At 41.6% G+C, this 16,065-nt stretch overlaps 2 protein-coding genes across 7 annotated transcripts in view; one reads left to right on the top strand and one right to left on the bottom strand.

The window, feature by feature from the left end:
* Positions 1-16,065, top strand: part of LOC126337017 (double-stranded RNA-specific editase 1-like) — a 117,349-nt gene that overhangs the window by 48,135 nt on the left and 53,149 nt on the right. Inside the window, exon 1 of one of the 3 annotated variants that reach the window (XM_050001288.1) lies at positions 6,071-6,380. The exons of the other annotated variants lie outside the window; for them this stretch is intronic. Coding sequence (XP_049857245.1) covers positions 6,305-6,380 — 76 coding nt within the window. The 5' untranslated portion in view covers positions 6,071-6,304. Of the gene's footprint in view, positions 1-6,070; positions 6,381-16,065 lie in introns of those variants that run through there. 3 annotated transcript variants of the gene reach the window in all.
* The window catches only part of LOC126337031 (tyrosyl-DNA phosphodiesterase 2-like), a 126,777-nt gene that overhangs the window by 103,002 nt on the left and 7,710 nt on the right, over positions 1-16,065 (bottom strand). For 3 of the 4 annotated variants that reach the window (XM_050001361.1, XM_050001408.1, XM_050001374.1), the window contains exon 3: positions 9,333-9,500. The exons of the other annotated variant lie outside the window; for it this stretch is intronic. Coding sequence is in view for 1 of the 3 variants with exons in the window: in XM_050001408.1 (XP_049857365.1) it covers positions 9,333-9,335 (3 nt within the window). In the remaining 2 variants the exon portion in view is untranslated. The remainder of the gene's footprint in view (positions 1-9,332; positions 9,501-16,065) is intronic. 4 annotated transcript variants of the gene reach the window in all.

Raw genomic sequence — 16,065 nt, 5'->3', positions numbered from 1 at the left:
TATTCAAGCTACTGAAGGTATTTCTTACAGTCAGTCGTTAGGTAATTCAGACCTTCCATATCCGATTCCAAGAAATGCATTACAGCACTGGAACTGTCACCCTGCCACGTTGATTACGAGTAGATCAACCACAGAATCCACGAAGCTATCAAAGTGCCGCATTTCCTCCTCTTCTTTTATGGTGTGCTGTGTTTCCCGGCAGCATTCAGCAGTGACGTGTGACTGCTTTGTGCAGTACGTCTGGAATGTCTTGATACTCTGGCGATAAATACTTCTGCTTGGCTTTAGATCAGTTCTTTTCGGTTCACATTGCGAATTTGTTAACTTTGAGAACCCACTGTTTCAAACTCGCCACTTTTTAACGGTATTCCACGGTTGCGTTTCATTACGGAGCTGGAAGTAGCGTCAGTCATTTTCACACTATTTATCAACAGCGCTACAATCGGAGCACAACAGTACAGAGACAGCGGCTGTATGCGATTTTCGAAATAAAAATTACATAGCTAAAGTATGATTAAATAAAACGTTGACGGCTATTAATACATTAGGATTAGAATATCTTAAAATTACAGTTGCCGGCCGATGTGACCGAGGGGTTCTAGGCGCTTCAGTATGGAACCGCGCGACTGCTACGGTCGCAGGCTTGAATCCTGCCTCGGGCATGGATGTGTGTGATGTCCTTAGGTTAGTTAGGTTTAAGTAGTTATAAGTCTAGGGGACTGATGACCTCAGATGTTAAGTCCCATAGCTCTCAGATCCATTTAAAATTACAGTTACCGTAACACAGTAGCAAGATGACATACTTAAACAGGACCTACTTCCAACAGCGGAACAACCCCGGTGTACGTGTGGTACGGCTCCTGCCTTTGTGTTTAAGTGTTTATCCTTACCATGAACAAAGTATAGTGCGATAGCACGCGAGTGGAGGGGCCACAACAAAATAGCGGAGCCTATTGATAAATTGGACTGTCGTTAAGATAATTCCTTTCTGGCAGCAGCGGAAATGTAGCAGCTGTATCACACCGATTCAGATTACATTTTTAGCCGTCTGGTGTGTCGTGACATAGCTGTGTTGCCATAAGCACGTTCCGCACGATTTTTCATTTTATCAGTGGGCTGCTTAATTTTGTTTTGGCTCTTCTAGCGGCTTTCTACAGCACCGTGACACTGGAATTTCTATGTATGCAATGACGGCGACGTTTACGTGCAAACAAACAAACAAACAAAATATTTGTTACTTTTTTCCGGGGCGGTGAATGTAACTTAATGATATGACTACCTCGGTGGTACCGTAAGAAAAAAAATATTATAATTTTTTTGCCCTGAGGTTTTGGATACCTCTCCTCAGAGTCCAGACTTGAACCCAATAAAAAAATCTTTGTAGTGAATTGAAGCGAAAAGTACGATAAACGCCAGTGACATCAAAACAAGCTTTAAAGGGACGGATACTGGAAGAATTGCTACAAATAAGTCCTAATTATACGCGAAAGCTAATTCACAGCATGCTTAAACGCATGGAACAGGTGATTAAGCAAAAAGGACTGCATACATGTATTAAAATGTACAGGGTTGTGATTGTTATACTTGACGCCCGAAAACTTTCGTGGAAATAGTGGTCATGTTTCTTTATGTATTATTGTTTAAGTTTGCAAATAAGAAAATGCCCTTCTTTTATTTATTACATAGTCCTATACCATTTTGTGCCGAGACTAGTACTGTAATATGTGATGCCTGTTAATAATGAAGTAAAAGTAAAACATAACACTGGTGGCCGAATATTTTTGAGTCATTTTACCTGTCCAAAGCGCACTAGTCGGGAGCTGGGCATTAGAAGACCGGCTCTGCTCCTATGAAATGACCGCTTCCCCCGATACTCCTGTCAACGAAAGAATATTAGGAGTAAAAAGTCGTTTAATTGCAAGTTTTTATACCGAGGTAAGACAGTTTTTTTCGTGATTTAACCGGAAAACTGTGACTTCTAACAAATTAGTTTCCCACAGAAAGGATCCTGTTCATTTTTTCTCTGTAACTGATAGTTTCCTCGTTTAATGATGGAGAAATCGCAAACTTCAAAATTGTTTCGTTAGTGTAAAATGTATGTTTATTGTTAATCGAAGTAGTTTAAGACTACATATTACATTGTGTTCCACAACTAAGTGCACTAAAGCTGTAATAAATTGTATTCCAGGGTTGTAGCTGGTTGGCAGTAGTGGAGGGTAGATGCGTCAGAAAAGGCAGGTAGCCGGATTGTGGTCAAACACTTCTTTCCTTTGCAGGACTGCGAACTGGAGTGTGAGCTGGCGATCCCCCACTCTCTCTCTCTCTCTCTACCCTACTACGTGATACGAAGCACTGCAGGGTCTCCACAAAGTTATACCAACCCTTCGACAACGTACCGTATCTACCGTATCAGTCTCTGGTGACGCGTTGTACAGACAAGCCCGGGAAGTTTTTATTCTCTACAAAGTGCAAAAAACTACATGGAAAGCAGATGAGTTAGTTGCATTGCAAGAAATGCATATGGACATATTCTACATAAATATATATCTGCACACTATTCTACAATGCAAGAGGGAGACTTACGCTTAAGATGCATCACACGTGAAGTAAGCCAAACGTGGTGTCCGTCGTGGTTGTTGCACACTCTAAAACGATCAGCTACATCTCACGGAACGTGTACCGCTTCGTGATCTCTCCAGCAGCATTTGGTAGTACCTGATACGCAAATCACACAGTTTCATTACGCAAATGGACGCATAAAATAGCTACGTTATCTCTGTTACTGACTGTCGAAGAAAAGTGGAGGACACGTGGACTTGTCTTTGGCGTAAACACCGAACAATGCTGTACAACAGTGTGATATACATAACAGCAGAAATTATGCGTTAATACATTTGAATTGCTCATTGGCGAAGGGTAATAACGCTTCAAAAATTAAAAATACAGATTTTGACGGTTTCCTTTTCTCGAGACTTAGATGTATCAATTGTAATTACAGGGTGTTTCAAAAATGACCGGTATATTTGAAACGGCAATAAAAACTAAACGAGCAGCGATAGAAATACACCGTTTGTTGCAATATGCTTGGGACAACAGTACATTTTCAGGCGGACAAACTTTCGAAATTACAGTAGTTACAATTTTCAACTACAGATGGCGCTGCAAGTGATGTGAAAGATATAGAAGACAACGCAGTCTGTGGGTGCGCCATTCTGTACGTCGTCTTTCTGCTGTAAGCGCGTGCTGTTCACAACGTGCAAGTGTGCTGTGGACAACATGGTTTATTCCTTAGAACAGAGGATTTTTCAGGTGTTGGAATTCCACTGCCTAGAACACAGTGTTGTTGCAACAAGACGAAGTTTTCAACGGAGGTTTAATGTAACCAAAGGACAGAAAAGCGATACAATAAAGGATCTGTATGAAAAATTTCAACGGACTGGGAACGTGACGGATGAACGTGCTGGAAAGGTAGGGCGACCGCGTACGGCAACCACAGAGGGCAACGCGCAGCTAGTGCAGCAGGTGATCCAACAGTGGCCTCGGGTTTCCGTTCGCCGTGTTGCAGCTGCGGTCCAAATGACGCCAACGTCCACGTATCGTCTCGTGCGCCAGAGTTTACACCTCTATCCATACAAAATTCAAATGCGGCAACCCCTCAGCGCCGCTACCATTGCTGCACGAGAGATATTCGCTAACGATATAGTGCACAGGATTGATGACGGCGATATGCATGTGGGCAGCATTTGGTTTACTGACGAAGCTTATTTTTACCTGGACGGCTTCGTCAATAAACAGAACTGGCGCATATGGGGAACTGAAAGCCCCATGTTGCAGTCCCATCGTCCCTGCATCCTCAAAAAGTACTGGTCTGGCCGCCATTTCTTCCAAAGGAATCATTGGCCCATTTTTCAGATCCGAAACGATTACTGTATCACGCTATATGGACATTCTTCGTGAATTTGTGGCGGTACAAACTGCCTTAGACGACACTGCGAACACCTCGTGGTTTATGCAAGATGGTGCCCGGCCACATCGCACGGCTGACGTCTTTAATTTCCTGAATGAATATTTCGATGATCGTGTGATTGCTTTGGGCTATCCGAAACATACAGGAGGTGGATTGGCCTCCCTATTCGCCAGACATGAACCCCTGTGACTTCTTTCTGTGGGGACACTTGAAAGACCAGGTGTACCGCCAGAATCCAGAAACAATTGAACAGCTGAAGCAGTACATCTCATCTGCATGTGAAGCCATTCCGCCAGACACGTTGTCAAAGGTTTCGGGTAATTTCATTCAGAGACTACGCCATATTACTGCTACGCATTGTGGGTATGTGGAAAATATCGTACTATAGTTTCCCAGACCGCAGCGCCATCTGTTGTTGACAATTGTAACTACTGTAATTTCGAAAGTTTGTCTGCCTGAAAATGTACTGTTGTCCCAAGCATATTCCAACAAACGTTGTATTTCTATCGCTGCTCGTTTAGTTTGTATTGCCGTTTCAAATATACCGGTCATTTTTGAAACACCCTGTACAATGTAACGCCGTCATTGCCTTGCTGCTTAAGGGTATAAGTAATCTTCTATCGCCACAACGTTAGAATTCACTGCTATAGGGAACATTTCCTCACAACTACTGGAGCTAGAAAGAGAAAATATTCACTTGCAGGCATTGACATGTTACAACAATAGGCCGACTGAAACAACAGTTTTTCGTCAAAGTACTTATTTACAGAGATATTTCATATTTACCACGCAGTAAATTTTTTCCGTCACTTTTCGCTACGCTACATTATCACCTCTAATTCTTTAGTAAATAGAGTAATTCAGAAATCATTGTATAAGTATGTACAACAAACTCATGTGACTCTTTATCATAAAGATGTCAGACTTCTAGATTCAACAGTAGTAAGGATAATAGTAAAAAGTAAACTTATGGGAAACTGAGGAAGATGATTAAAACATTCCTAAACCATAATTAATACCCCCTTCACAGTGTTCATAATTATCTTCAAGTCGTCTTTTGGCAACCCTTTGCTCCTGGCTTGCTGTTTTCTAATGTCTAGATTACATTGCTGCATACCTTACTTTGTGCCGTGCCGATCTAAAGTCAACATACCACGCACTGTGTGGAAACCGACATATAGCCATAAGACATTTGTCCTGTGGACAGAGATGGATTTCGCCATGCAAGTAAGGCCAGAGTTTGAACGTTTTATGGAGTAATTACCCTTGGTCGGCCTTATTCGAGGGTGCCATTAACATTTATCTTTTATCGAAACCGTTGTGACACATTCAACGTTACCTGTGCTTAACCGGCTCAAAGGCGTCAAGATTCTATCGCTCAAATGGAGCATTTGTGGCATTAAACTTCACCAATAAAGACTAGACGCTACTCATTAAGAAAACTCCAATCACGACTGAGATATAGTTAGACTAAAATAGTACTTTCCATAAGTTTTTAATCACGTGAGGATTCGAAAGAAAGCACACCGGTGGCGGGTTCATTAGAGACTTTTTATTGGGAAATGGATGAGAGGAAATCGACCCAGTCCTTTTCAAAAGGACCATTCCAGAATCAGCCGCAAGCAATATGGGAAACTATGATAAGTCTAAATTTGGATGGCCGGAAGGGAACTTGGTCTACTGTCCTCGCGAATGCGAGACCTGTGCCTTAACCTCTAACATCACCTCGCCCAGTGCTTCCATATTCCAAGCGGAAAGTCCTTTCTTATACATGTACACCGCAACTCAAGTTTGCGGAGAACTCTTGAAGGTTACAATTTTTAGTGATTGTTCTCTTTTTCTCTAATGACCTCTCGATTGTGCTTTGACAAATTGAAGCACGAAGCCCATGAGACATGGCCAAATTATTCAGGTGGTATAGAGCTAATCTTGGTAGGTAAAGGTGGAAGTTCGATCACTGCTGTGGCACGTTATTTTAATTTGCTATGAAGGCTTGGCTTAGCAGTCACCCGACGCCAGAGAACACTGCGCTCTTGTGTGTAACCCGGTTCAAATGTGCTGCTGGGGAAGGGGAAAAGTCTCGAAACAGATAGCATATCAACTAGTTCTGTGGCAAATGCAGCTGTATTGCCACGCCACGCTGTGTTAGCCTTAGCGTCGGCTCAGAACGTTCTAGAGTGTGTACTGTTCAATCCACATACATGCACGGATAGCTTGTCAAGCTGACTTATTACTTGTGACGATAAAAGTAGAGATTTTCTTATAATCTACTTTTAATAAGTGACTTCGTATACTTTTTTAGCTGGCAAAACTTTTTAAGACCTTTTCATATAGGTCATGTTGTCCCTCGCAATACCATTCCTCCAGGACCCCCTGAAAACGAATGTGCATTGGCTCGGGACATTTGCAAATGGTGAGTCCTACACATCATCTAAATTCGATTCTGTTTCATAACTAAAATTGTCAGGTATTTACTGAAGAACTAGCCTCGCCGTTCCTAAAACACGTTTCCCTCCTTGAGCAACAATTCATTGCTATACGTGCTTGAATTCATTAATGTTCCGTTGCTGGTTTCCTTTAAATTAAAAAAAAAAAGTATCGGAGATTTTCAAGCATTACGGAGGACCAGTGAAAGTGTTTTAGTTATGTAAATCAGAATTAATTCCTAACTGGCAGAAGCGTTAGAAATGATTACGGGTGCATATTAGTAAAAGTTTAATTGAAAATGTTTACAATGGATAAGCACAGTGTGTTGTGATGTCTGTAGTATATTCATAACATCAGACACGAAGCGAACAGCTTTTTATTGATGCAGTTTTACATGGCTGGTTTATTAACGAAGCTGCCACGCCCCAAATTCGTCAAATTGGTGTTTGCAGAACTTGTCCCTCGTTGTACTAAGCGTAATTGTGATACCACCGTTAAGAAAAAAATGGCTCTAAGCACTATGGGACTTAACATCTATGGCCATCAGTCCCCTAGAACTTAGAACTACTTAAACCTAACTAACCTAAGGACAGCACACAACACCTAGCCATCACGAGGCAGAGAAAATCCCTGACCCCGCCGGGAATCGAACCCGGGAACCCGGGCGTGGGAAGCGAGAACGCTACCGCACGACCACGAGATGCGGGCACCACCGGTAAGTTCAGTATGCTGGTGCATTATCTTTTTAAAACTATCTTGCTTCAGAGACTCTTCAGCCGTGTAAGTAAGCAATAGCTATGGCTGTTTTAAGTGGGAGCGGAAAGTTGCGTCTCTTGAAATAAAGCAGAACAATCTGTATGTAAAAGTATAAAAGTTATTTTGGCTGTGAAACAGTAGGAACGGTCATCTCACGGTGTGTCACGGACGGGGAAGATACAAATACACAGTCGCAGGATATATTATACTGTGGCTGTTCACAACCATAGGAAATCGGAGATCCAACAGGCTGAGTGTGATACATTTTTGATCATGATAAGGTAAGGTTGGATCAAGCAAATGTGGCGTAGGATTCCGACGTGTCCTTTTCAAAAGAACGGACCCAGCATCCGTTTTAAGCAATATCAGGAAACCACGGAAATCCGACCTATGGATGGCCATACAGTGATTCGTAACAAAGTTCTTCAACTCGCTCGGTTGTAGCACTAAGGCGTAAGCTGCGGGTAATGGAGGGCAACCATAGCTCACGCGGATGCATGATTTTTATAGCTCTTATAGTGACTAGATACCTATTGTTATACTGAAAGTTTGAACCCTCTAGAACAACAGAGAGGACTGGAATCGCCGCGCCTGTTAAGTTATTCAGGGGGGAAATCGCAATCTGAATAAGATTGATTAGTCAGTCGAGAGAAGAGCAGCAGAATAAGGGGGTACGATCTTCACCCAGGGCAGAAACCGCGCGAATTACTTTGGAAAGATAGTAGGATATGGAAGGCTGCTACAGAGTGCAGAATAAAAATCCAGCTCTTTCGTCATGGGCATCGAGGAGACGAGAACGTGTAGTCTTTTTGTGATACTTGAAGTACTGAAACAGCTAATCTCATTCGACTGTCTGGAAAATAGCCACCATTAAGCAGCTGCCAAATATCACAGATTGGAAAAGGTTGAAAACTTTATATTGCGCTCGCCAACGCAAAAAAATCTTCATTCGGAGCTGGGATGACATAAATGTATTTCATAATTGTAATAATATAATAATCAGAAGTATAACATTCATCCCATCCGCCTATAGTTATGAAGTAGATTTCCTAAAAGATTAAGGCGGGGAAAGTGATATATGTGTTATCTCTCTTAAGGTCCTGCAATTTGACAACAGACGTATCTGTGGCATAGAGTAAATGACTTAAACTGTGCAGTGCTGTAACAGTCTGTCGCATTACAGGGTTCTTCTGTCGCTTCTCGGCATAACAACTAATATTTATGAATAAAAAAGTGACGTCCTTGATTGTGATTAACTACTTAATACCAAACAGTGTAACAATATCCAGCATTGAAACGACACAAATTCATCAGCTAATCACACGAACATTGTTCCCTCACCTCTTGTACAAATCAGACGAGAGTACCTGCTTCCTTATAGCTATAACAATATTATTTTACTCTATTTCGAAGTATGTTCTTAGAGTCGATATCATCGTGTATTAAGAAATGGTTCAAATGGCTCTGAACACTATGGGACTTAACATCTAAGGTCATCAGTCCCCTAGACTTAGAACTACTTAAACCTAGCTAACCTAAGGACATCACACACATCCATGCCCGAGGCAGGATTCGAACCTGCGGCGTAGCGGTCGCGCGGTTCCAGACTGAAGCGCCTAGAACCACTCGGCCACAACGGCCAGCCGTGTATTAAAATAGATCTTTTTATAGGATGTATGATACCGTGCCATCGTGTGATTTTAGCGTCATTTCCAAAGTAGACCAAACCATTTTCTATTATTGTAGTAGTTTTATCAGTACAAGAGAGATTAAGGAAAGCTATTTCCATGTAATATATAGTTCAAACCGCTTTTAAATGAAATCATTCTGCTTTTGGCTATTAAAACATTATTGTAACAGCCAAAAGGGGAATGATCTCATTTGAAAATTTCACGAAGGCTGTGGACACATTTGTCGTAAAACTTATTAGTTCAAACTGTTCGTGTGTGTTTCCCACGTTTCATTCATATATTGTTTATGCGTTGAGATTTGTTCTCTCCAATATTGTGCAACAGTATTGGAAATCTGCTCTACATTGTCAGACTCCTGTATGTACTGCATTTCGTTGCCTGCAGTCAGTTAGCATTCACTTTGTTATAATAGTATAGGGAAAAAAAGATGTAACTGGATATCGCTTAGCAGAACTAATCTCAGAAACATGCCTACTGCAGTTTGTACTCACCATGCGGGTACCAACAGGATCTTCGTTATTACCCTCTAGTAGCGAACTTTTGAATGCTCAGACCAGAGGATCCTGCCTGCATTACATGCCTAAAATGGCCAGTTATTTGCGAAAAATGCTCATGGTATTCACGAGCTTCGTAGGCGCACTTCTTTGGCCTTGTGATCCCTGTAAATGAAATAGCTGGAGGTTATCATTAAGTGAAGGGAACGATCGACGCAAGCGCCTATAAATAAACGCGTGTGTAACAGAAGCCAGTAGTTGTGAATAAGAAGTACTTTTCGTATATGATATGAGACTATGATAGTTGATAGCAGATTTCACATAAAACATAAGAAATGAAAATGAGAGGATAAAACGGCGAAAATTGAATCTAGATGGAGCACAAATCAAAGGGAAATCGATCACTTTACAAGCAAACTCGAAATCAGGATACGGAGAGAGGGCAATTTTAATCACAAACAGTGTGAGGTAGTGACCATAAAATTGCATCAACAGGAACTAAATAAGGATTTTGTTTCTTATTTTGTGTGAACAGTATAGTAGGAAAAATACATAACATTTGCATGTGATGGTGGGATACACATGATGCGAAATTGAGAACAGTAGCCAGCTTTATCCTCTAGTATGAAAGTTTTTTGTTGACACCCACGTTACATTAGGACAAATGATCATCGTAGGTTTCGAACGATATTTTTTTGATTTAACTAAGGCGTTTGACTGTGTTGATCACAACATATTTGCTCCAGGAGTTGGGCCGTTACGGAAAACGGGGAGTAGCTCAGTTGGTTCACCTTTTACTTTAGCAACACACAGCAAAGGGTCATTATTCACAGTGTTGAGAATGGCTATGATGCGGGGGTCTGCGTGAGGTACGGTCAGGTGGGGGTTGCCCCATGGATCAGTGTTGGGGCCACTCCTGTTCCTTATTTATATAAATGATACGCCCTCTAGTATTACAGGTAACTCTAAAATATTTCTGTTTGCTGATTACACTAGAGACTCAGTTTCAATTACAGTTTCTAACACACAATTCAACAAAACCTGACGTTTTAATTTCACATAATGGGCATATGATTAGTGAAACTGAACAGTTCAAACTTGTAGGTGTTCAGATAGATGGTAAACTGCCGTGGAAAGCCCACGTTTAGCACCTTGTTCAAAGACTTAATGCTGCCATTACTATTCATACGGTATCTGAAGTGAGTGATCGTTCGACAAGAAAATTGGTCTACTTCGCTTATTTTAACTCGCTTATGTCGTATGGTATTATATTTTGGGGTAACTCTTCCCATTCTAAAAGGATATTTTTGGCTCAGAAACGGGTGGTTCGGGCAGTAAGTAGTGTTAAGTTCACGAACCTCTTGTCTACTCCTGTTCACTAGTCTGGTTGTTTTGACATTGGCCTCTCAATATATACACGGTGAGTCAGGAGGAAATCTACATGCTTTGAGAGGTGATAGTAATTCTGAACAAAAAACGTAATACGGACGTATGCCATATTCCGAATGGTTTCCGAGGTAGAACACATTTAAATCACTTTTGTGCGTTTTTCTTGAATAACTCGAAAACCGCACCCTCCAGCGTAAACGTGTCTCAGTACAAAATTAGACTATATTAAATTTCCTACAAAAAGGTCCTACTCATTTTTTTCTCTCTAGAATTAATGGTTTGTGCGAAGAGAGCATGAGAATATTGAAAATCTCGCTCGACGCGCATGCGCTGTAGGTTAGACGTAGTTTTTGTAGGCCAGTTTGAGATATTTTCCCGACCACAAGTGTCCCGTATCAAACTGTTCGTCTCAACTTGCTACCACAATATGCTTCCTCAAATTGACCTACAAAAAACACGTAAGCTACAGCTCATGCACGTCGAGCTAGTTTTCAACATTCGCGCGCTCTTTTCGCACAAATCATTAGTTCTAGAGGGAAAAAAAAGGAATAGGACCTTTACTGCTGGAAATTTAATTTAGTTTTAATTTTTTACTGCGAGGCGTTTTCGCTGAAGGGTGTGGTTTTAGAGTTATTCAAGAAAAACGTACAAAAGTGATATGAAATGTGTTCTATCTCAGAAACCAGAATCACTAATACTATCCTCCTCCTCCCCCCTCCCCTCCCTCCTCCCCAAAAGCATGTACCTTTCCTCCTGACTCACCCTGTATACTTCTTACTGTCATATCTTGTTAACAATATTAGCTTATTCCCAAGAATAAACAACTTCCACTCCTTACTGTCATATCTTGTTAACAATATTAGCTTATTCCCAAGAATAAGCAACTTTCACTCAGTTAATACTCGGCAGAAATCAAACCTGCGTTTGTATTGGACTTCCGTAACTCTTGCGCAGAATGGCGTGCAGTTTACTGCTGCAGCCATTTTCAAGAAGCTACCACTAGAATTCAAAAACCTTAGCAGTAATCCACGCGCTTTCAAATCGAAACTGAAGAGTTTCTTTGTGGGTCACTCCTATTCTGTTGGAGTTCCTTGAAAAAATAGGCTGATTCTTGTTGTATTGTTGATTGCGTTTACTTAAACTTATGGACTGACTTTTTTCGGGTTCATAAACATATTATTTTTATCTGTTATTACTTTAATGCTGTATTTCATGTACTGACACGTTCCATGACCTCGGATATTTGCTCCTCAATTTGGTCCTACGGAACTTGAAGTGTAAATAAGAAAATAAATAATAAAAAAGATAGATCAGACCTCGCACAGAAGTATTTACACTGAGGTGACAAGCCATCGAATAACGACTTGCACATATACATATGGCGGTAGCATCGCGCCCACAAGGTATAAAAAGGACAGTGCATTGGTAGAGCTGTCATATGTACGTGGGTGATTCATGGAAAAAGGTTTCCGACGTGATTATGGCTGCACGAAGGGGGAAAAAAAACATACTTTGAACGCGGAATTGTAGTTGGGGCTGGAAGCATTGGACATTCCGTTTTCGAAATCGTTAGGGAATTGAATATACCACGATCCACAGTGTCAAGAATGTGCCGAGAGTACTAAATTTCACACATTATCTCTCAGCACGTTCAAATGGTTCTGAGCACTATGGGACTTACCATCAGAGGACATCAGTCTCCTAGAACTTACAACTACTTAAACCTAACGAAACTAAGGACATCACACACATCCATACCTGAGGGAGGATTCGAACCTGCGACCGCAGCGGTCGCGCGATTCCAGACTGAAGCGCCTAGAACCTCTCGACCACATGGGCTGGGTCTCAGCACGTACAACGCGGTGGCTGACGGGCTTCACTTCACGACCGAGAGCAGTGCTTAGAGCTGCCAGTGCCATCAGGCAACGAACAAGACGTGAAATGACCACAAAATCAGTGTGGGAAGTAAAACGAACGTATCAATTAGGACAGTGCAGTGAAATTTGGCGTTAATGGGCTGCTTCTTGTTCCCAAACAACGATAGACTTTTTGTGGGTGATAATGCGCCGTGTAAACGGGCTACAGTTGTTCGCGATTGGTTTACAATTATTCGCACCAGCAACACTTTTGCAGTTAAGAACGGTTATAGAGGGAGCAGGCCCAGTATTTCTACAGGGGACTTCCTACGAAGTGTTGAGCCTATGCCACGTCGAGTTGCTGTTCTACGCTGGGCAAAAGGAAGCCAACACGATCTTAGAAGGGGCGTCCCATGACTTCGTCACCTCATTGTACATGCTGACGTGAATAATAGTCGTAACACCCTGTGTATCGATGTAAGTCGTAGGACTGTTGATATTTTTAAAAATATCGGGAATCCGATATATCAATATTTTAAAAAGTTATCGGCCCCGATGTATCGAAAAAATTGATATGTCGTCGGAAAAAATATCGACGTACCGGCCAAAAAGAAAATGAAGGCTGCACATCGTAAATATACTGCCAGTTTTAGAGCTGTATATTTAAGTAGGCCTACTTATTTATTAATAGATATTCTATACATCACATGCAGCAGCCTACATATCCCCCTTAGAGCAAGAACTGAAAGGAAGACGATGCACGTTCATGCGTGACTATAAGCACTTCGCTAAAAGTTGTAACTGCATGTAAGAGGCACAATAAAAGGTGTCCGATGGGTCGCTCGTTCGGTTTCGTCACATAGCGGCTGGAACACTTCATGTCGACTTCATTTAGACGTTTGTTCGTTAGTTTCGCAACTGTTTTTGAAGAATGCCAATGTGAAAAAAATAGCACACTAGTTGTGTTCAAATAGTTTTTTAACGCGACTGGTGTGCTATTTCTTCACATCGGATTCCTTGTGATTCCGTTCGCAACCTCCCCCCCCCCCCTTTCCAGTGCAATCCGACAACTTTTTTGTGCTAGCTATACTTCCTTCACGCAGCCAAAGAATGGATGCGGTGAAAGCTCAAAAAGTATTAAGACTCCTTCACACTGTGAAAGTAAAATTATGTTCTTCTGGAATTTCAAAAGAACAATTTCATATATTTACCGAAAATTGCGAAAAAATATAAAGTAAAAATATCGGCACTCGATATTTCTATTTCGATGTCGACATTTTTTGGAAAAAATTATTTGGCCACCAAATTCGCCCGACATAATTTTTCAGCAAGCCCTAGCAAGTCTGACAGCAGAGGCAACATGTGTCTCCATTTATGACTTGAACGATAACCCCACCGAGATTTCGAAGACAGACACCAGCCATAACACATCAGTATGTGTTATGGTTCCTGTCCAAGTTACCGGTTATGCGAACAAGAAGTCATTGTTTTTAGTACTCAGTGGCATCTCACACCATGTTCCGGAACCGGGACGTGAGTTCTCCTAGGGAGCCTCTTCAGTCGGATGCGCCCATCGTGATGCTATAAGTAGAAAAGTTTGTCTGAAAAGACAACGTGATGCTACGTCTGTGCCTAAAGCTATCAGGTGCGACACTGTCGGCGCGCGCTTCTCTGTGCCTCATCTAAGGAAGCGGCTACAGTGGTTGCCTTGGTGACAGCCCTTAGTGCACCAGGTGTCGTCACACTGTGTTGTAGCGAATAAGCGCGGCGGTACGATCCTACACGGCCGAAGGAACTGCGTGTCCTCTCCCGAGCGCTAGTCGTGTTGGGCCGTTGAGGTGTTGCATGGCGACTGCGTGTGGCCCTCCTAAACCCATCAATTCCAAATTTTACAAGACACTCTTGGCATACCGACCAAGCAAGCAGCAATGTGGCGCAACGATGAACTGCCATTACACATTCTTCTCACAACTAACTGACATTCTAGTTTCCGAATGTGAAACCCCGCAGTGTAACCTTGGCTTTATATAGATTATAGATAACTGTAGTCCTCCGTACTTCGTGAGGTTGCGCTAAAATGCTAATAATATGCGTATCTAAGCGTACAGTAAATTTCATGTCAATTTGACGTGTGCTGCATGTCATCTTTAAGGTGTTATAGATTTAATCGCCAGTAGTGTAGAATGCTAACGACAGGCTAGCAAGGAAAATTCTGAAATAATCGAATTGTTTCGGTTCCCATTGACAAAGCTAACACAAATATCTTGAAGAAGTTGGTGTATCGTTAAGAAATCATTTCAGGCAGAACAAAATTCAGAATCATAACTAACAATCACAAATCTACTGAAGATCTCCCTCGCTAAGCTACAAGTTTGAGAAGACTGGAAGAAGAAAAACAGCAAACGGATGTAAACAGATTGGAAGGAAAAGATGTGCTCCTCAGTTGGGCTCAACGAGGAATTAAAAATAAAAACAAAGAATTAGCCAAGTGCGAGTAGGACTCGCGCACTGAGGGTTTCGTGAAAAACTAACTAATCATGTATATACTTTGACTGAAAAAAACGCAACACCAAAAAATAATTATTGTAGAGTAATGAAATTTTGGAAATACATTTGTCTAGGTAACGCATTTAAGTGGTTAACATAGCAGGATTACAGGTTAATGTAAGCGCGCGATACGCCGTTGCAAATGTGAAATTCTGGTACATTAATAATCACTGTAACGACCAGAATGTTGAATGGAAGCATGCAAACCTGCCTGTATTGTGCTGTGTAGGTGCCGGATGCGTTTCTGCGATGGAGTTCCATGACTGGTGCATTTGGTAGGTCAATACAGGGATTGGTAAAGCTATTTGTGGATGAAGAAAACGTTAGCGACATTTGCACAAGCCCCGCCCATTTGCCCCCCTCCATACCTGCCCACCGCCAAACCAACCAAGAGCTCATCAGTATGATCTTCCGTAGCCTGCCCACCGCCAAACCAACCAAGAGCTCATCAGTATGATCTTCCGTAGCCCTCGTCGCTGTCGTGGTTTTGTTCGTCGTTTTTTTTTTTTTTTGTTTTACCGCGGTTTTTCATACTAGCAGTGTTTTGCTGTTAGTACTTCTTAGCAGTTTGTGTAATACTGTCAAAATCAAGCATAGATATGCACTCTCAATAAAATTATCGTACACAAGGTACCTAATCTTGACTGTTGTGGCCAACTGCTGTCAAAACTGATATATAACAGACATTAAAGTACGATAAGATGTGTTGGAATGACACTGACGAAATTATGTACATATGTTTAACAATTGTCAGCTCTAAAGTTCTCCAACACTGAAGAAGAACTCAAACATTACGCGAGGTGACGGAAATTTGCGCTGACTGCAGTTAACAAATATCAGATTTTTTGATATAGTGCAGATGAAAGCTCATGAAATAAAAAAGACAGTGTGGATACCATTTTTCTTTTTTTCTTTCTTATTGATGATTTTTCAACTCG

This window comes from Schistocerca gregaria, chromosome 1, assembly GCF_023897955.1.
Source record: "Schistocerca gregaria isolate iqSchGreg1 chromosome 1, iqSchGreg1.2, whole genome shotgun sequence".
In the NCBI taxonomy this organism is placed as follows: domain Eukaryota; kingdom Metazoa; phylum Arthropoda; class Insecta; order Orthoptera; family Acrididae; genus Schistocerca; species Schistocerca gregaria.
Note: the sequence above shows the minus strand (reverse complement) of the source record. Positions and strands in the feature narration are given on the sequence as shown.